The sequence below is a fragment of the Cynoglossus semilaevis genome, chromosome 6 (assembly GCF_000523025.1).
Source record: "Cynoglossus semilaevis isolate Cse_v1.0 chromosome 6, Cse_v1.0, whole genome shotgun sequence".
In the NCBI taxonomy this organism is placed as follows: domain Eukaryota; kingdom Metazoa; phylum Chordata; class Actinopteri; order Pleuronectiformes; family Cynoglossidae; genus Cynoglossus; species Cynoglossus semilaevis.
In genome coordinates, this window is record NC_024312.1 from 1,337,739 (window position 1) to 1,359,215 (window position 21,477).

The 21,477-nt window shown below is 38.9% G+C and overlaps 1 protein-coding gene across 1 annotated transcript in view; it reads right to left on the bottom strand.

Moving 5' to 3' along the window:
• Positions 1-11,604, bottom strand: part of lrp5 (low density lipoprotein receptor-related protein 5) — a 43,667-nt gene extending 32,063 nt beyond the window's left edge. The window contains exons 1-3 of the mRNA XM_008311077.2: positions 11,337-11,604; positions 270-470; positions 1-185 (exon numbers count right to left, since the gene is read on the bottom strand). The exon at positions 1-185 is cut by the window's left edge and continues 25 nt beyond it. Of these exons, the coding sequence (XP_008309299.1) occupies positions 1-185; positions 270-470; positions 11,337-11,421 (471 nt within the window). The 5' untranslated portion in view covers positions 11,422-11,604. The remainder of the gene's footprint in view (positions 186-269; positions 471-11,336) is intronic.
• Between the last annotated feature and the right edge of the window lie 9,873 nt (positions 11,605-21,477).

Consider the following 21,477-nt stretch of genomic DNA (forward strand, 5'->3'; position numbering starts at 1 on the left):
CTGGTCCAAGTCCATCCAGAACAGGACTTTCCTGTATGTTCCATCCAGGTTGGCAACTTCAATTCGATTGGTCTCTGAGTCTGTCCAGTAAAGCTTTTTACCCAACCAGTCACAGGCCAGGCCATCAGGACTGTCCAGTCCTGACACTACCACAGTCTGGCCTGTTCCCAACGCCTCCTTCAGGGCTGCAAACCCAAAAATGTAGATTGTAAAAAGTGACAATGTGAACACACGGTGTTACTCACTATTGAGGGTGAATACACACTTACAATTGGATGACTGATTCCAGTGGGTTTGTTTGATGGCCTCCTCACTCACATCTGTCCAAAATATAAGGCCCTCAGCGTAGAGGAAGTCCACTGCTGCTGCATCCTCCAGGTCACTGACAACAATGGCCGACTCACCCCGCACACCCTCTGCATCCACCAATCGTATGTCGCGTCGGTTGGCAAACAGAAGGAGAGGTGATCCTGGAAAACAGAAGAAATTCCAAACATTCACTACAAAGTTCGGAGAAAAATAAAACTCGTGAAAGATGGGTACAGGTCCACTAAACCAGATCGGTACGGGTCCACTAAACCAGATGGGTAAGGGTCCACTAAACCAGATGGGTACGGGTCTACCAAACCAGATGGGTACGGGTCCACTAAACCAGATGGGGAAGGGTCCACTAAACCAGATGGGTACGGGGCTACCAAACCAGATGGGTACGGGTCCACCGAACCAGATGGGTACGAGTCCACTAAACCAGATGGGTACAGGTCCACTAAACCAGATGGATATGGGTCCACTGAACCGTATGGGTACGGGTCCATTGAACCAGATGGGTATGGGTCCACTAAACCAGATGGGTACAGGTCCACCAAACCAGATGGGTACGGGTCCACTAAACCGTATTGGGCGAATCAATCTAATATTCAGACCACGGACATGTTCTACAACATGGAAAGGATCTTTGGTCAAGTGTGACATCACAGCCTTGTGTACGTATGTCATCAACCTGGTCTGGGAGGCAACGGCTTCATGACAGAAACACTGCATACACTGGGTGTCAACTCTGAAAGTCACTGACAGAAAAAGTTGCATAGTGGGAATGGCAGGTTTTAAGGGCTTGACCCAGATATAGGACAAAAAGTCTGGATATCCTCATGTTGTCGACTTCCATTTAACCGTTTGTGCCCATTCCTTTGAATTCAGTGAATTCAGTTCTGAATTGGTAATAAATTATAATGAAACTTTATGTGATCTGAAATATCAACAACAACCTTAGAAAACAAGTTAGTTTTCTTCATCTTGAAAACTAGTTAATTATTTAAGTCAAATTTACTTCATTTAACTAGTGCATTTTTAGGTTTCAACAATTTAATAAAGAAAATGAACGTGAGCTTCTCAAATATGATGTCTTTTCTGGGACAGTAAACTGATTTAGTGTTTGCAGAGATTAGCTGTAAAATATTATATATAACACTCCATTGGTGCATATAGAGTATATTTCAAACTAAACATCAGCATTAAAAAATAACCGTGAAACATGACACAGGAAACACAAATCTGATTTTTGTCAGAACCACCCAACCCTAGCCCCGAGCTACGATTCTAAAATCCTTATCTCCCAACTTTAATTTACCAATCACTCATGTTGATATTTTGTCTGTTAAGTGCAACTACTGCACACGCCTTAATGGTGCCACATGCCAGAGTCAAGTTCACAGCCAGTCGCCAGAGTATCCAACAGGCTTTGGCATAAAGAGAAGCCATTAGCGACAGATAAGACGACCACTTATTGAAACTGAGCCCAACCATGTGATGTCAAACACATAAAACCCTGACATTATTGCCATCTGGCCACATTCTGCCAAGGCCACTAAAAAAGGAAAAAAAGGAACAGAGGTTTCATGTGTTCGCCAATGTGTAGTACATTAATTTTTGTGTTCATAAGTGAAATGTGTACATTAACTGAAATATACATTTGAAACCATGGGACACCTCATGTAAAGCATGTGGATGTCAGGGTCTGGATTCCAGGCGTAGCTGTGTGTCTGTGTGTGACGGCAGCCTGCTAGCTCTACAGACGTCGTCCTCCCTGTGTTGGAGGCAGTGGCTGTCACAGCAGCTGCCACACTGCCTCTGGGGAAGCTTGTGGTTTGGGGCTGGCAGGGCAGCAGACCTGCTACGCTGTGGTTTGGCACAACCATGCTCACTGTAATCCCACAGCATTGAGACACACTACCACTGCCAGCACGGACGCTTCCCCCAACAACAGAGACACAACATTAAAATAAGTTTGATCAGTTCATCAATTTGGGACAAAAATTCCCACATTCTATTTGGAACTTTCCCAGCAGAAAATCTCAGTGTACGTTGTATTTGAGTTATGTGACGATTTTTCTTCCACAAAATTTCAAAAACATTTTGAGACTTACACTTTCATTAGCCTCACTTGCACAACACCTGCGACAATCTCCTAACTTTATACTTTGCACAAATTCCAAAGGACTAAATCCAAAGATTTGTTCTAAAAAAAGTTAACAAAACAAAAACAAATTAGGTTTTGTTTAGACATAAACACATGTCAAAATCAATGCCACCAACACACTCAAAAGTTTCCTCAGCACAATATGGCAGAGCATTTAACTCTGTCATCGTTAACAGTTAAAGTTTTTGAGAAACAGCTCAGGCTACAATATCAACATATAGTCAAATCAGACGTGAGTGGCCATAACGTGTTGAGCAACACATGTTTTTCATAGAGCAGGAATTGTTCAGAAAACCTGTAACAATCAGTAGCCCTTATTTACAAATGATTATGTCAATGAAAAGGTGGGTTTGACCTTGTCTAAACTTGAATCTTTCCTGGATTTATTGGCATTTGTTATCGTTATCGATGTGTTAGTATTTAACATTTAGTTATTGAAAATGTAAAAATCTGAATTCCTTTTCCCAATTATTTCAAGTTTTAAATAAATGCATTAATAATTGTTTACACAGAGAAATGGCTGACATGTCGTTCCTGCTCTGTTACTACAATTCCAGCTCTTTTCAGATCAGACCAGGTGCCACAGTCACTAGTAGTAATGTTGAAGACAGAGTTGATGTTGGGTAAGGATATATGGAACATTCCATGAAGTTCCTTGTTATCGCAAAGACTAACTGGCACAAAGAGTGAACATTTTGAAAAGAATAACACACACACACACACACACACAGGCACACACTGGCCTTGAAGGTTTTGTCAACACTGTACTGAAAGAGTCATCTATTTATGGCCTCACTGATGTGAGACGACCTGTAACTCTTCTTCCTGGACTCACAGACACTTTGGTACAGGATGATGATTTCTGGGTTTGTTTACATGAGGTACTGACACACAGTACATGCTACCTGCAATACACAAGTCAGTCTAAGACACAGAAAGTAATTCTCACTGAAAACCAGGCAGAAAGCAGGACACAGAGATAAACAGATTTAGGTTTACCTAATAAAGGCTGCAAAAACCTGCATTCACTCCATACACTAGTCCTTCCATATAGACTCCTACAGATGCTAGTATCGTCTAGAAAGTATAGAAAGAAAGAAAGAAAGAAAGAAAGAAAGAAAGAAAGAAAGAAAGAAAGAAAGAAAGAAAAAAAGAAAGGAAGAAAGAAAGACAGAAAGAAAGAGAGAGAGAAAGAAAGAAAGAAAAGAAAATCTTCACAGAAGACAAGGAATCACTGGACATGCCCAAAGGAAGGAAGAGATTCTTCCTCACACCTTCCCAACTGGGACAAGAAAAATGTGTGATGAGTGCAAGGAGTGCAGTTGTGTGTGCGTGTGTGTGTGTGTGTGAGAGAGAGAGAGAGAGAGAGACTCTCCTGAGAAATCAAGGTAGACTGCCTCAGACTTCCTCTCTCTCCACCTCTGCTCCTCGGTTCCTACCTCTTCATTCCTTCCTAAACCCTCCTGTTCTTCCACCCCTTCTCCCTGACTCCCCCCCCTCTCTCTCTCTCTCCCCCTCACTCTCTCTCTTTTCTCTTTACTATTTTTTCCATTACTGTCTTTCTGCACTGTGTGCTCTCCTTTCCCTGTCTCCCCGTCTCTCTCTCCCCCACCTCTCTCTATCAGACTTGGACAAAGTCCAAGCAGTGCAGAACCTCCTTGTGTTTCACACCACAGCAACACAAACAGGAAAATATATCAATCTCTTCTTTATATTCCTCCTCAGCACTGTCCCTCCAGCACCTTACATTTCTCCCCCAGTCCCTAACTCACCAGCTCAATTTGTGACACACTTTCCCTGGCCATCTGCGTGGCTCGCTATCCAACCATAATCTTTTCCGGGTGTTTACCAATCGGATATTTCCTAACTTCAATCTAAGTTTGGCCAAATTTAGATTCCATTTCTGAAGGTGCCAAAACGAAAAGCTGCAAACAATTAAAGCTGTTGACGATATCTCTCTTGTTCTAATTTGGAAATCATTCATTTTAAATCCTGAAAAGCTTTAACTTTGTGAGTAGTTGAAGTAGCTGCTCTCAGTCAGCCTGTGTTAGGTCTTGTCCTGTTTTGTTGGGTACGTATGCCTCAATCCAGACAAAAGAACACACTCTGTATGAAGCCTGGAAGTAATGGCCCATAGAGGGCAGACCAATGGAAAGGAGCGTGTGTGCGTGTGTGTGTGTGTGTGTAAATCTGAAATCGTTTGGTCTGTTGAGTGGCAAAGAGCCGGTTCCATGGAAGATATTTTTAGGTGGCCCACCCAAATAGAAAAGTTTTTGTTTTGTTTTCATGAGTAATTAATGCTGGCATTTAAAATAAGTGCACTTTTTACAGCCACTAAAGAATGTGAATTTCTGTAGAGCTAAGACTTATGGGTACTTTTTGTTTTAGTAAGGTGGCACATGATACTCAAAATAACTCCAAGTCATAGTTTAGCAAATTATATGTTTGTTAATAAAAACTACAGGAAAGAAAATATTTCTTTCTTAAAAAAGAGTTTGAAACACATGAAATAAAACTGAAGCCATGTCTTCTGAGAATTCTCTGATTAAATGGGTAGGTGGGTTTGTGAACCTCTAACTTTCATGATTAACGTTCAGTTGGAAAAGTCTGTGATTTTACAACACGGTAAACAGAAGTTATTTATCCAGGGGTGAATCAACAACCTTTGGCTCCTGCAGAACAAATGTAACACTTTCCCAGGTTTGTCATGTGATCTGTATCCCAACGACATCTATGTCATCAAAGAAGGAACATTCTGCAGACTGAGTCAACAGCAGGTCCATACAAGCAGTCTTATCAAAGAAAAGCTCAATTTAATTGGATTATTAATGTTGTTTGTGACTTGAGTGCCAAAAAAAAGAACTCACGATCCAAAAATTAGAACAAAGAAAACAATGGATCTTCAAACTACTGCAGTAGCTTTTCAATGCAAATATTAAATGCTCACTATTGTTTTTAATCTTTCATTGCATAAATCAGTGTCTTTCCTAGAGTCTAGGCAAACAGGCAGCACTTAAGAAAATCCCCACCCGTACTTGTGTCAGGACTGTCAGTTTGTCAAAGAGCCAAAGATCAGCATAAATGGACAACAGACTCGTTTTTTTCTGAAAAAGAAAATAACACAATTCAAATCTATTTGCATTACTACATCATAGCCAGTGTGATAAACTGAAATGCAGTTTGGCCACATGAGAGCGCCTCATAAATCCGATGAAACTCTACCTCCAATAAAAAGCAGGTTGTCATGTGGTGTTTACAGCACTCAATAAAAATGTCATAAAACATGGGAGTTCAAGGTCAGACATGGTGAGGGAAAGAACAAACATACAAACAAAATGTTGCCTTTGATAAATCTAACATGTTTCGTTAGTGTTTTTACACAAATGCCATCAATCAATTATAAATTTGCCTTAATGGAGATTGTTGGACAAAGACAACCTTCCCTGAGGAGCACAGATGGTCACCTGACCAAGAGGTAAAATTGTACTGGATGGTAGGTACTACGTAGGTACTGTATGCAGCAGCAAGCCAATGTAGATATATATTTTTTAAAGTAATTTCAAAAAAGTTCAAATCTAGCTTTCTTCAGAAAATCAGCAGTCTTGATCAAACTTTCCGTTAAAATGAAACCCAGGTGAACTCATCACAAGCAACTCTCCATCTTGGCTTACACTTGATGTACTGCGTCCAGTGAAGCGGTGCATGTGCCAGAAATTACATAATTGGGGCTGAGTGTCTCACGCGATGGCTCCAGAAGTGGTCGCAGGGCTCGTTCTGTGAAATAAAGGGCGCGTGCTACATGTTCTGCTGATGTTAGTTGTAAACATCACCAGCAGATTGTCTTTTCAAGCCTCTTCAAAAGTGATTATTTGAGGAGTTAAGGATGAAACCACACTAATAAATGTCTACATAAACCACAGCCTAGCTGTTAGCTAAATAAAAGCTTTAACATTGATTCAAATATACATTGGGAAAAGACGACATTCTTGTTATAAGCAACTTAATGTCTTTGTGCTTATCCACCAACTAGAATCACTGTGTGCTGCGAAGTGGTTCAAAGCAGACACGCATAGCACATGGACCATAAACGCCTCTGAGCAAGCTAGTAGGGCACGCACCACCTGTGGAGGTCTGCACGGTGGTGCCTTGTGCAACTACATTAACAAGGCTTAAAGCCATAACACATTGAATATTCAGAATGCCACCGGAAATAATATTTAGCTAATCCCAACATGAAGAATCATTATGAATAAAGAACCATAGAATTAATCAAATATTCTGAATAAAGATGTACTGCAATTATAATTGCATCTAAGTAAGTCCTAATAAAGCCAGCAATGTTCTGATAAAAAGTTATAAACCATGTTGGACTATGCCTTCAACACACCTGAGGAATGTGTGTAATTAATCACTGCAGCAGATGTATAACCACAAAAACGGTGCCTTTAAATCTTTCTTTGCCCCACGGAGGAGGAAAAAGAAAAGATTATTTTGTTAGCTGTTAGCAATCACGCCAAACAGTGTCCTGGGCCCAACTGGTCAATAAATATGTCACTAAAGTATTTGAAATGCAATACATTTCAGTTTCATGATGTTTTTCAACTTCATGAAAATGTTTTAACTTTTCAAGCTTAATGTTGTTTAACAAAGAGTCAAACCCTTGGAAAAACAGATGGTACTTTAGTAAAGATCCAGGTCAGGCAGCCTAACTTCATCTATACCTACAAACTGTGACCACCACTGGTGTCACCATTATTATAACACTAAATACTAAACCATTAGCTTCAGATGACCATTCTCTACTAATGCAACAATGTTATGTTTCAATAATCTGTGGTTAAACTATTGCAAAAACACAACACAATTGGAAAAAATAACTATGGGAGAAAAGAGATAAGAAAACTATTCTGCTTTATTCCGCTGTTTAAACAGGTTTAATTAATGATAATTATGACGATTATTCAAAAAGAATGTGGTTAATAGGACAAATAATAATTGTTATAACTAAGACGGTCCTTAACACTGATTTCTAAGACTTACTGGGATTTCATAGAAGAGCCAAATTAGACAAAGCCTAAATTAGGCACAATAACAGAGCACATACATCTGTGACAGAGTGGTTTTGAAAGCTGAGACCAAGATAAGAGAACCTTGGTCATCATTAAAGTCAGTACAGATGACTCTTGTCATCACAGCAGCTTAGCTATGACAAGTATGTTTTTAAAGGACAACATTATACTGCCTTTGGGTTTGTTTTTTAATCAACAATAAAGACAGTGTACCTACAATCCAGCTTTACATGACATGCTGAAAAACCGTTGTCCTTTAATTCTCTGTAATCCCACAATTTAGAAAACGATGTTGCAGTATTTACATAGATTTTGACAGATGATTTTGTGACTGAGAAAAAATTTGGTTTGGTACAGCCCTTATCAGATGTTAGCTGTCGTGCAGTCTGGTTGTCTGCCAATTTGAAATTTGGATAAGGCGCACGAAAACAGTGGTTTGTGGATTTGAGTGAATTAGAGTTCAAAGAGGAGGGGATTGTTAAAAAACTACCATTTACCATGTAATTCAGACCAACGACACGTTCACAGAGATGTGTTACTTGTGTATTGTTGCTGGTTTAATGATTTTGCCCAGTGAGTGTGAAGTGTGCAGACACATTCACTCATGTCAGTGCTACATCAGAACTCCCTGAGGACCAACAGTCGCAGCAAACCTGAGATCCAACATTCACACTAATTCTGCTTCCATACATTATCTCTCTTATTCAGAACTTTAGTCATGTGACCACTAACATGTCCGTGTATAAAGCTGAAATCATAGCTAAAGAGCCGGCTTCAACCAGACAGACTTCAACAACAACACTACTGAGGAAAAAAAGCTAAGCTAACTGGAATAACTGGAAAGTGTTACTTGTTGTTAATTGTCATTTGATTTACATCAAAAAGACATTTCGATGCCATGGCTCACTGCACAATAGGAATAAAGGAACGGCCATTGATGCAGTACCGGTCAAACATGCATTTGTAAAAAAGAGAACCAGTAATATTTGTACAATACGGTAATATTAGTAGTATTTTATGAATAAACATGAACTAAGTATGTTAGTATGTTTCCCCCAAGGGGGATGAATAAAGCCCTACTCTACTCTACTCTAAAATACAGAAGGACAACAGCCCTTGTCATTCAGAGCAAAAAGTGCCACATACAACAACAAGGGCAAAACAAAGGCAACAACAATGACCATTATCTAACAATTATCATCACCAAGGTCTAAAAACCAGGGCAGAAAAAGACAAAAACTAAATGTTCAAGAATTCATGATGCGCTCATTGAAAGCTCATCCAATATAAATTGGTTTATATTTACATTTTTCAATGACATTTTTCAATGATATCACTGCTCAAATGAGCATTAATTTCTTTAAGCTTTGCAACAGGATTAAAAATAATTTCTTTTTCAGTGGTTTTAAAACAGGTTTTGTGTCCAAAGGACCCTCATGGGTATAAATGGAATTTGTATTATTTTATTGTATTACTTTAAAAATGTTGATGTATAACAGGTTTTTGTTACTTTTAAACCTAAGGAAATAGCCAACCGTTCTTTGTATATACATAATATATATATATAATTTATATTATATATACATATATAGTGTGTGTGTGTTTAACATAAAGCATGGAGAGCTGCTTTTTAGAATCTGACACTGTGTTGCGTGCGAGAGGGAGCTAAGCTCCGCCTCTGACTGGGCACTTTCAGGCAAAAAAAAAGACCACAAATCAGCCAGTAGAGAAAGTTCAGTCTCATAAACACAATGATCTGATCCCAGGGCACAAAGTCTGTAACATGTCCGGCTATCTGTCTGATTTTTTTTTTCTTTCTCAAATAAACAAACAGTGCAGCTTCTTTTTAGGTGGAGGAGTTTGTGTGACACCCGACACCGAGCACAAACAGGCTGAAGATGGAGACGACGCTGCCGAGTGGAGAGGCCCGAAAGAGCAGCAACAGGCAGACTGCTAACCTCACCTCCATGATCCCAGAGGTTATTATACTTAGAAACTCAATCGGCTGCACAAGCATGCAGGACAAACATGCACCATTACACACACACACACACACTAGGGTACGGTGTTTTAAAGATATGGTGCCTTCACTGACCCCGGACAGTCTTCCTTGACTACACATCAACACAAGCTTTGAATCTCAAAAATATTTTAAAGAAAAAAAACATAATACTGGAGAAGTTCCATTAGAAATGACAAAAGAAATGTAGTCAAATTTACCTTTAAAATATTTACAATAGTTCACTATAACTAGTTTATAAATGTATAGTTTATACTATGGGTTTTATAAAAACCAATTTGAAAGACATTAATTTGATTCAATTATATGTACACACACATGTTTTTTAGGCCAAACAGATTATAAATTCATTTTCATCCATACTTTAAATAGGTCCTTGATAAAGAGGTGCATTCACTATTTAAAAACATGAACTGGTCTACCAGTCAGCATTTATTTAATTAAAAAAAAAGTTACTCTTATGAATTCTCTAATTTCAGTCCCTCCATGACAGTAAACCAGTAACCTACTTTATCATTAGAAGCAACAATAACAACACTCGTGATGATGTTCGTTCTTTGGCTGCAGTTATCTATGGACTCTGACACATTTCGGGGTTTTTATGCCATATTTTAAACCATAATAGATATGGCTCTAGCTAACTCCTATTTTCATATTTAAACAGAAGACTTTAAACCGGTGCCATGATAATTAGTTCAGCAACTAATAAATAGTCTGCAATAAAGGACGGATGTCAGTTAAAGAAGTAGCCAAATAATTAAGTATTTAGTGGAGTTTTGATTGAAAAGAAGGCAGTGCTGAACTTTGAACCTGTGACATCAACTGATCCTGGTTCAGCCAGTATTCAAACAGTTCAATAACAGTAAGTTTTGACAATCACAAAGACATTTCAAGCTTGTTTTTGTTATGAATATTCTCTCATTTCAGCTCTCAATGACAATATATGCTACAAAATAGAACAAATATTTATTTACAAGTTCAGTTTACTCTAGTTATGACAAAAAGTAATTTGTACGAATTGTTGAAAGAAGTTTTAAACTATATTTAAAAAATCCTAAATGCAGATAAAACTCTTGTGTTGTTTTTTGTTTGGTTTTTTTGTTTTTTTGTTTGGTTTTGTTTTTTGCACTAATTTACAAAAACTGCCGTTTTAAACCTTAACTGACCAAATATCTGAACCATGATGGTACTGGAAAATCGGACCCAAAAGTCATGGTTCCATGAAAGTCGATTTTATTACCTGAGATTGTAAGAAGTAAGAAAACAAGAAACTATTTAAAAAAACAGATACTGACATACTTCTGCATTCGACTGTATCAGGATTCTTTTAGAAACTAAAGCTCAGCAGTGAAGTCCTGCCTTGTTGGAATCAAGGTCTGGTCCCCACAAGCACTACTGGTCCTGAGAAAACAGCGGTTCGGTCAGAAATTGTCCCAGAAAGGCAAGAAAACATGTACAAAACGACACACGTAAGTTTTAAAAATCTAGAGCAAAACTGTTGGTGGTGGTGGTGGCGGTGGTGTTGTTACAGTGTGAAGGAATAAAGTTAAACTTTCACACATGGAAGCAGTGTTAGCGCTACACTGAGTTTCAGTGTGTGTGTGTGTGTGTGTGTGTGAGCGCGTTTGTGGGGGAGCAGACACACACACACACACACACACACACACAGAAGTAAAAGCACTGCACAGTAACCACCGTGTTCTTCTCCTTCGTCCTTCTTTCCTAAAACCATTCCGAGCAGAAACAAAGGTTTAAAACAGAAGTACCGTACCATGAACCGACGACAACAGGCAACTCGTCAGCAGTGAGAGCGCCAGCAGAGCGCCCATTTCACGTCCTCTGCGATTTAAATCCATAACTCCCACTCCATTGTCCCCTGCGTTCTGTTAATGAAAGTAGTAAGGTGGTCCACGGTGGTCCACGCTGGTCCAGTCTTCATAAACTGGTCTCTTTCTCTTAACCTCTCTGTCTCTCTATCAGACTTTTCTCTCCAGTTAAGGAGCTCGCGCTACTTTATACTTTGACTGTGGAGTGAGTGAGTGAGTGAGTGAGGGGGGTGAAACAGGAAGAGAGAGAGTGAGGGCAGGACTGCCTGTGACGTCACCACACACGTCTAATGTATGAAATAAGTAACAATTAGAATTTTAAAAGTTATAAATTTATAAAAACACATTTCTTTTATCTAGTCATAACTAAAAAAAGAAACAGGAAAAAGATTTTGTTTAAAGAAAAATAAAAGGAGTAATTACTACCCAAGAAATATGCTGTGAAAAATACATTTACTTTTTTTTTACAAGATAAAACATTCACACGACCCAAATCCTCTGTTCTGCAGCCCACAAACAGAGAGACAGACAGACAGACATGGCCAAAAGCGAACCACCGAGTCAGAGGTAATAAATAATAAAAGCCATAAATCAGAAGATGAAAAGGTAGAGAAGAGACATCACAGGAGGGCAAGTCTTTAAAGTGGGTTGAAGATTAGCGTCAGAATAATACACTGAAACAACTCACATGATCCTTTTCCGAAAAATACTTTACATGAATGTAAAGCTTTGCCTTTTTACTGTTGCAGACAAATATTGTGTGTGCTTATAAAGGTACTTTGAGCTTTGGTCATACTTCCTGGTGTAAATGAACACTTCACCTGTACAGTATGTGTAAGTGCAGGTTTATGGACCTCACACTGTGATATCTGTGATGTCTGTAATGTTATGCATATACAGTGACAGGTGATTCAGCTTTTGAACCAAAGACACTGTTTTATTAGAATTAAGGTTTGTTTTTTTACGTTAAACAGATTTTCTTGACAAATCTACACAGTTTTAGTCTCCAGTTGGTGGTCAGTGGTCATAACAGATGTTAAGACAAAGACAAGTGGACAGCTCTGCTGTGATTGGTAGGATTTGCTGCTACAGTGAGGCTATGTCTAGGACAGGGGTCTGCAACCTGTGGCTCCTGAGCCACATGTGGTTCTTTGGCCTCTGGAAACGACGCAGTTCAGCCTGATTGTGATACCTGTGATAACCAGTGTTGCAGATAGCAGATAAGAAAGCTGTGATTTAAAATAAAACTTGGTTGCTAATAGCAAAAAAGGAATAATGGCATTGTCCTCAACAACTGCTGTGGATTTTTGTTTTGGTAGAGCAGGGAGTGTTGACTGTAAATTAGTGTGTCAAACTGAATGTGTGTCTTTTTTATAAATTTGTAGTATCACTACAGTACTTAAAACTTCACACACTGCACTAGTGGGATCATTGAAATGCTCAACATGTTTTTGTTTTTCTCAGTGAATTTCATTCACTCATCAGATATTAAAAATGTCTCCTTTGGCTGTCAAGGGTTTCCTTGAGTCAAATCTTTAGCTTTATTTCATTCATTTTTTACAACTGAACCTTTTCTGGGGCTGGGGGAAGGGGGGGGGATGAGGCAAAGGAAAAGTGATTACATTCATACTAACACTGAGACAAATTCTGTGTGACTTGTAATACCCAACACACGCTCAACAATACAACCTCCCAGTATGTGTGCGTGGTTCAAATTAGCACATGCTGCATCATCAAAGCCTTGATCTCCTCTGTGCTCTGATCTAACAGACATTGATGTCATTGATGTTTGGCAGTAAGTCTTCAAACATCTGAAACCTTTGTGTCCAAAGAAGTGAAGTGAAAAACACACATCACATTGTTTCCACTGAGTAGCAACAAGTGTTTTGGCAGCATCACTGCCAGTGTGACGATGCCGATGATGAGCAATGTGTCTGCATCTGAAGTCTTGTGGTCAGACATTGTCATTGCAGTCTAATCTCATTAAAGAACATGTAAACAAATGTCGAAGTTGGAAAGAAAAAAATCTTTCCATCGTCTTGACTACTGTTTCCCAACCGGTGTAGGAATTGTGGGATCGTGAGATTTGGGAACAGCAGCGTGTTATGAGCATGTACACAGCCCCCCAGTGTACAGACACTTGATCAGAGCAACACAATGTGGTTAAACACAGGATGCATTTGCATGTAATGGCTTCACATATAAAAGGGCGTGTGACGTCAGATTGTGTTTTATTTGGGGAAGTTGTCGCAAAGACATCCTGAGGAAGTGGAGCATGCTGGGGCAGTGAGCTATAAATTGTGAGGTGAAGAAACATAAGGAAGAAGAAAACCATCAGAAACCAAGCTTCAGTCCTGACCATGGACTGACCAGGACTGATCAGGACTGAAGACTGAAGATGAGTTCATCTGATCACAAGATCCTCTCCAACTTTTAGTTCGTCTACCCCTGCTCTGTCAGTTTCAAGCTGTATTGTTTGTTTGTTTTTTCTACCCATAATGCACTGCATCTTCTCCTTGGTTCATTTCCTCTCTTGGTTTCACTGGATAGTCTGTCTAAGCCAGGGTTCAAAGAGAACCAAGACCCAAGTTTGAATCAAAGTTCACTTGTTTGATCCACATCGGCGTTCCATGACATTTCACACCTGGACCAACCAAAGTGGACTATCCAAGAACCAAGCTGTGGTACATTTAAAGCAGACCAAACAGCTGTCATTGCTGTTCAACCTTTGGTATCATCAAGGTGTACTGAAACACACAGCCTGATTGGACACTTTCTCTCCTTTGGATTGGTCTCAGTGAACCAGGAGCAGCCCAGTCATCAAATAGTCTGTCTGGCATCAAACATTCAAAGACTTTCAACTGACTAGAAATACATATCCGTGCACTGAAACCATCATATTTACGGCAACATTCACGCTGTGCTGCACATACTGCGTATATGTCACATTTGTTGGTGATTCTACCAAAATAACGTCTGAATCCACTTAGTTCAGTTCAGTTTTTAGGTCATCTGACCTTTACATCTGGGATTTTTCTTTGTTTGCTCCAGTACGCTTTGTTGTGCAGACAGCAGGAAGACAAACCATGACCTTTAAGAAATTGGATAAGCCAGATAGAATATGTTTTTAAAAAGACAAATCCAGGTGTGTTTCCTGCCCTGCAGGTCTTGTCTTGTCTGTTAATAATTGTCTTCTACTTTCCTAATAACACTGAAAAGACACAGTTTCATTAATAAAATAAATAAATAAAACCTCACCTCTTCCTCATGATCTGCTCCCCCCAGAGTAAGAGTGTGATTGGTCCACCCAGCGCTGCATACTCAACACCTTTGATGTGAACTGGAAGTCTGTGAGCCAGAACTTTTCAGTCAACACAAGAGTTGGAACTCAGCGATGCTCATGTGCTCCAGAACACTGGAACGTCTCAAACACAGAGAAGTGAAGGTTATTTCTACAACGTAATAAAGCTGCGGTCGGTGATGTAGTTTTTTGGACAAGTGTTGGCGTACGACGATGTCTGTGACTGTTGTCGATTCTCTTTCCTTCATAGGTCAATGTGTTTGGTTCATGACGTTTGTTAACGGCCTCCTAAAGAGAAACATGGGTCTGGATCTGGACTCAATGAAGTGATGAGGGAAACAGTTCCTACTCACTGTTAACATCTCTGTTTTATGATTTTTGTTTTTTTTACTAAAAACAGCCACATTTAACATCCTGGGAAAATGTTTAAGTGTTGATACATTTGACCACAATTCTACTTTAAACTATACATTATATTTTCACAGACTTTTGTGCTGGTCAAGTATATGTTCCAATATGAATCGGTTCTGTTTAAAATCTTGGTCTCAGTTTTATGTTTTTGAACCTGGCATGCATTTGAATTAGTCTTTGGTTCTGTATCATTGGATTACCGTATCATTGGCACCAAAACCCTGAATGAACATTAAATGTAACATTAACTGCTTCTCTTTTTTTTTTTTTTGGTTTGTTTATTTTTTCGCTTTGTGTACTTGCTGTATGTCAGCTATATTAATGTGCATTGTCACTGTACTTACATGTCAGCACCACCTAGTAGGAGTTTGATATTTCCTTCCTGTCTTCCTTTTTTTTTCAAGGAGATCCCTGTAAGAAAACAACAGATCTGTACAAATACACTACATATACTGACCACCAATCAAAATACTGTTTCCATGGTTAAATGAGTATGCAAGCTATATGGTATATACTGGGTCTGGAATCAAACCTACAATCCTTTAGGTGTAAGACTGTGAAGTCTGTGGCGTTAATTATAATTATTAAGTATAACTGTAAGGAGAGGGTTAGGGCTAAGAGAATAGGTTAGGGTTATTAAGTGTGTGCATGAGAGAGAGGGAGGGAGGGAGGAGGAGATGGGAGGGGTGAGGGGGGGCACGCTAGACCAAAAGAAATGTCTGGCTCTTTTCTCAAAGAAGTGTCAGGTTTTACGGCAAACTTTTCTAAAATCTTCCTTCTGCAGAATTCAGCTAAATAAATAATTTACTGGTGAATTTTTATCTCATCCTCAGGCTGACTCCTCTCTCCTGCTGTTTTCTGACACCTCCCTTACCTACAAATACAAACAAAAACAAAACAAAAAAAACACACACAGACACACAGTGTTTACTGCTGTCATACTTGTCACACTTTGATTCAACAGTAGATAAGTATGTAATTAAATCCAATTACTAATTAAATCTAATTATTCATTTACTAATTATATCCAATTAGTCAGTTTGAGTCCGAAAACGTTAAGAAAAAGCCTAAGGTTATGCAAATCAAAAAATTGTTAAAAATTAATGGAGGTAAATTGAAAAGTAGAACTTTTTATTACATCTAGAAAGTAGTAAAAATGCTAACCATTAGACAAACATGCTAGTACAAACCAGTTCAAAGAGGCTATCAATATAGCAGAAAAAGCTGTTGATGTCATAAAATGTGGGTTATGACATGTCAGTTCTTTAACTGATTACATTTGGGCAAAAAAAAAAAAAACAAACCGTAAAAGGATATTGTCTGTCTCCTCTGTATATCTCTATGTTTGCAGCCTGATGCTGGAATGAAACATATTTCTTTTTTCCCAGTCGGTCGGTCACCTGCAGCCCAGAGGCAGCGGCCTGGGCTTTGATGCTCTCTCTGCTAATATCCAAATAGTCTGTGCGTTGGTCTGTGTGGGTTATTCAATAAAGGCTGCGGCTCTGCACTCATCTCCTCATGTCACAAATACCTTTGTCTTTCTCTTGGGTAATGAAGAGCAGGTGAGACTTGCAGCTGTCGGAGACCGCAGCCAGAAAAAAAATAACTGCTCGTTATTAAGATTTAACAAACCTGCAAGATTTTAATCAGAGTAGTTGGGTTTTGTCTCTGTGTAAAACCAAATGCCTACATTTGTCAATTCAAATTAGTTAATTCAAGTTAATTACAATAAACCCCACCCCAGTAATAACCTGCTTTTGAGAAGGTGGAATCCAAAAATTAAAAAGTAATCTCTTCAGTATCTACACACCATAAATATTGTTTCTAGGAAAACATTTGGACAGGAATTTGTTATTTGTAAAAAAAATAAAATAAAAAAAAACTCAAAAACAACTAAGCGTTTCTCATTAATTTTGAATCAGGTAAAACAATAATAATAATAATTAGTTAAGAAATATCAAAAAAGGTCAAATATACAGGAGAAACTGTAGTTAAAAAGCTAAAAACAAAACATATTTAAACACATAAAACTACCATAGTTTCCTATTTTACATTCAACAGTATCTTAACAGTGCATGTCACAACAGTGCAATTGTATTACTGTTTGTCCAAAAGGGAGCTTTAAATAATAAAAAGCTAAGGTAGCTAAGTGGCCATGTAAAATAGAAGTTAAATTAGCCAAAACCATAACCAGTAGTAGACCATTAGTGGCTCAAAGTGAGGTTAGGGTTAACTAAATACGTCAAGAGAAATCACAGAAGAGCTCATAAAAACAGTATTTTTATTTATGCTCAAAAATACTGTTACATAAAAGTTAGAGTTAGATTAAACAGGTAGATGACCTTAAATAGCTTTAATTAGCTAGACGAGTGCAAGTGTTAGCTTTAAAATAGGATGAAGTTTAACATATACTAATTTAGTTAGTTGTAAAAAAAAAAAATTCAACACATTCACTGAAGAAAAAAGAGAAAAAAGAAAAGTACCTTGATTGACCTATAGGTAGACAGAGACATGCCTGACTTAAATGTTTATATTTTCTGCCTTAAAAATTCACCTTTATCACGTAAAATTTAAGTTGCAGGTTCAAGTCTTTTACATATGAAATCTCTTCAAATTTTGATTAAACCTCCCCCGACCCCCCCCCCCAAACCCTTCCTTGCCAACTGACTGTGAGCCACAGCAGCAGCAGAGCCAAGTGACGATTGTCTGTGCTGGTGTTAAAATGATATGATACATCATGTTCCTGTTCAGCCAGTGTTGTTTCAACAGGAAATACATATAGTACACACCCACCAGAGCAGCCATAGGCATGATGGGTCTGAAATAAGGTGTGGTGAGGTGTGCATTGTTTGCACAGCACTATCTCGGGGCAGCGGAAGGATATTGACCAACAAAACCAGATCTGAAGTCAGTGGTGCTGGATTTCACGTTTCTTTAAAAGGTGAAAATATCAGTGCAGTCACATGGAGCTCAGCAGACAATAGGAGCTGCTGCAGTGTGTGGATACACTCAGGTTAGAGACACACACAGACACTCAGCTTAGACACACACACACACACTCAGGTTAGACACACACTCTGAGGTACATCCTCCACACTGAGGCTGCTGCCAAATCCACTCGTCAATCAAGTCATCACAGTGCGTTTAAAGACAGGGTAGGTAATAGCTGAAGCTCTCACCTATTTATTCAACACATGCTAGCTTTGTTAGTAGCACCTTAACAGGAGCAGATAGACATTATGTCAACGATCAATAATGAGCAGGGTGTAAAGAATAAAAAAAATGTAATTGTCATTGTGCAAATTCACTGAAACAAATATAATCCTCACTGACAGGAGCACTGTGCCAGGGAGCAGATACATTCAAACTTGGATTCAAACCAGCAACCATCTAACGGGGACACTCCTAGTCCTTATACTTTAGGTTTTCTTAGTCTGTTTCTTATGTGTTTCTCAATGTCATAATGAAAAGTATTACAGCATGAGTGGACTGATGTTGATATTTTTATTATATCTAACGAGAACAGATACAGTGTGTAGTTCAGTTACCTGGATCTTCATCTTGAGTTCATCAGAGTCACAGCTGTGTGGAGGAAACCGTTTCAGATCATGGAGGTCCTTCTCCAGGTTCTCCTCCCTCTCCTCCCCCCGGGGGCCCTGGTTAAAACACAAAGGCAGTGCTGGTAGATCATGATCAATTTAAATAAAATATAATGTAAATAAAGTATATATACTTAATTTTTTTAAGTCACAGTTGGTTCTTTTCACTCCAGGGTTCCGTAGATCTGTCACACAGACACAGAGGAAACAAGGCTGTAATGACAAATCCAACCTGCAGGTGACAGAACACGGACAGACCAATGTAACGTTCTCACACTTTCACACTTAATGGCTCCCATGTTTCTCTCTTAAAACTTTTGTTTTCCCTGAACCTGAAGAGCCCTCCTGTTGTGTAAACGTTTGTGTGGTTCAACTGTCGGCGTGGGCGAGCTGCTGGTGTTTGGGCGCACGCCGGGCTAAACAAAGGCAGTTTACGACTCACCTCGGTGCTCCGATCCAAATGGGTTCAGATGTTGGATATGAAGAGAGCCGGTCTTTCACAGACCACATGAGGAGCAGCTCGGGGTTGGTAACACGACAGATTATAATCCTAAAGGGATAGTTCAGGGTTTTTAGGTGTTTTTCTTTCTGCTCACATCATCAAATAAAGGTAATAATTCTAAACTGATTGACATGTTTAACACTGGTCATTTCTCACTGTTCTATAATCAATGTAAAAAAAACAAAATGGACTCCAGATTAAAAAAAAAAGTTTTCGTTAAATGTGAGTACTGTAATTATTAACACTATATTATAAACAACTAATATCATTTTCTCATCGTTCTTAAATGGCCAACTAAAGAGTTTGATTATTGAAGTTTTTTTTTAGTTATTAACATCTATTAACATGGGGCTGGAAGTGGCCCACCAGTCAGTAGTTTAGGAGCACTGTTTCTTTCTGTTACAATATTCTTTGTTATTGAGTCACTTCTGCAGATTTGAACGACCAAACAGGCTTATTATTAAGAAATAAAAACAGATATCAAACCTGAAGGTGGAGGTTCACTTCAAACCTAGAACTCTTCTGATGGATCAACAAACAGACACTGCACATCAGTGTAAACATGGTTTGAGTTTTAAACCTGTGTTTTTGTCATTGGCTGCTGTCTTTCAGTCAGGACCACGAGGTTTCACTGCAACAACGTTCCCTGTCTCTCTTACCGTATTTTTCCGGACTTTAAGTTGCAGGTTTTTTCATCCTTTGGCAAGGTCTGTGACTTATTCTCACTTACTAGACTTACATTAAAATATATAATTTCAAGTTTGTTATTTTCACACTGACAGCCACTAAAGGGCACTCTAGGCTTGTGCACTAGTATCTCCTACTCCTGTAAGTCGCACTTTTTTTCATTCTTTGGCTGGAGCGACTTATAGTCTGGAAAATAGATAGATGTGGCTCACATTCATATATATGACACTTCAGTGAACATGAATTGACCAATAGAATCATTCGACAACAATCTCTCACCGCCCAATAGGGACATATGATTGGACGATGTTGAACAGAGATCCTTCACCATCAGAATGGAGCGTGAGAAAGTCCACACACGGACACACACACACATCATTTACCTCCTCATTGAGTTGGTTCCTGTGCAGCCGTCAGGTCTGTGACTGTGTAGATGCTGTTTGTTCCTCCTCCTCCTCCACCTCCTGGACTTTTAGCAGACATTACTCATATTAACTGCCCACACACAGCCTTTAAAATCTGAGGGGAAAAACACACTTTCCAAACAAATAAAAGCAGAATCCAAATTAATTTAATAGCCTCAGTAAATGTGGACATGTTTCCAAACACCAGCCTGAGATCTACTCTCTGGAAATGGATCTTTCTTCTCACATCAGTTCGAGTTTCAAATTGTAGCAAACATGAATGGGAATGTGTAAAAAAAAATTAAATTAAAAACTTCAACCAATCATTATGTGGTAAGATGGTGTCTGCTCTGACCTGGTGGGTAACTGTAATTTACCTCAACATGAAACTAACTCTCCAAGTCCATGATTCTTAAAGTAGGGGGCGCACTCCTTTGGCGGTGGAAATCATTTCAATTATAATAATTATGTATTTTTCTCTCAGTCTTGTTCAGCAAGAATATAATGTGTTAATGAACAAACTAAGGAAACTAAGGATCATGCTGTAAAAGCAATAATATTCTAATAATGAACCAGGTTATTCACTGCTGCTTGTATAGCATCCTCTGCAGGATGAAAGGGTGCAACAGACCTAATTGCTGTAATCTCTGCGATATCTGCCTCGCGGCCATGCTAATATAACAGTCTTCTGTTTGAGTATAGGAATACGTTTGCTGTGCAACAACAAGTTGTTTATATGTGTATGATGTTAGCCTTAGCTATGCTAATGGTTTTACTTAGTGCCTGGTTGTTGTAGTTTTATTAGCAGTCTTTACAGTTTAGCCAAGTATTAATAGTCGTCTCATCTTGTCCTGATTTTACTTCTGCAATTTCATTGTACATTCTATTCTATTCTATGCTGTAGTTCATGCCGTGTGTTCACTACCAATCAGTGCAGATTCCCACAGACTCTACCTTTAAACACAGTTTCCCCAGAGCCTCTGTTCCCACATGAACACCTCTGGACCAAAGCGCTGCATCCAACAGAACTGACGAAGCGTTGTGCTGAAATGTGCGTACATTCCTGAGTGGGAAAACAAAACAGGGGAGACTGAAGGTTGCACTGCAGTGAGTGAGTCAGGCTGTGTTTTTGTGACTGACAAACGTGTTTAGTGTATGTGTGTGGTGTTTAGTCTGAGAATG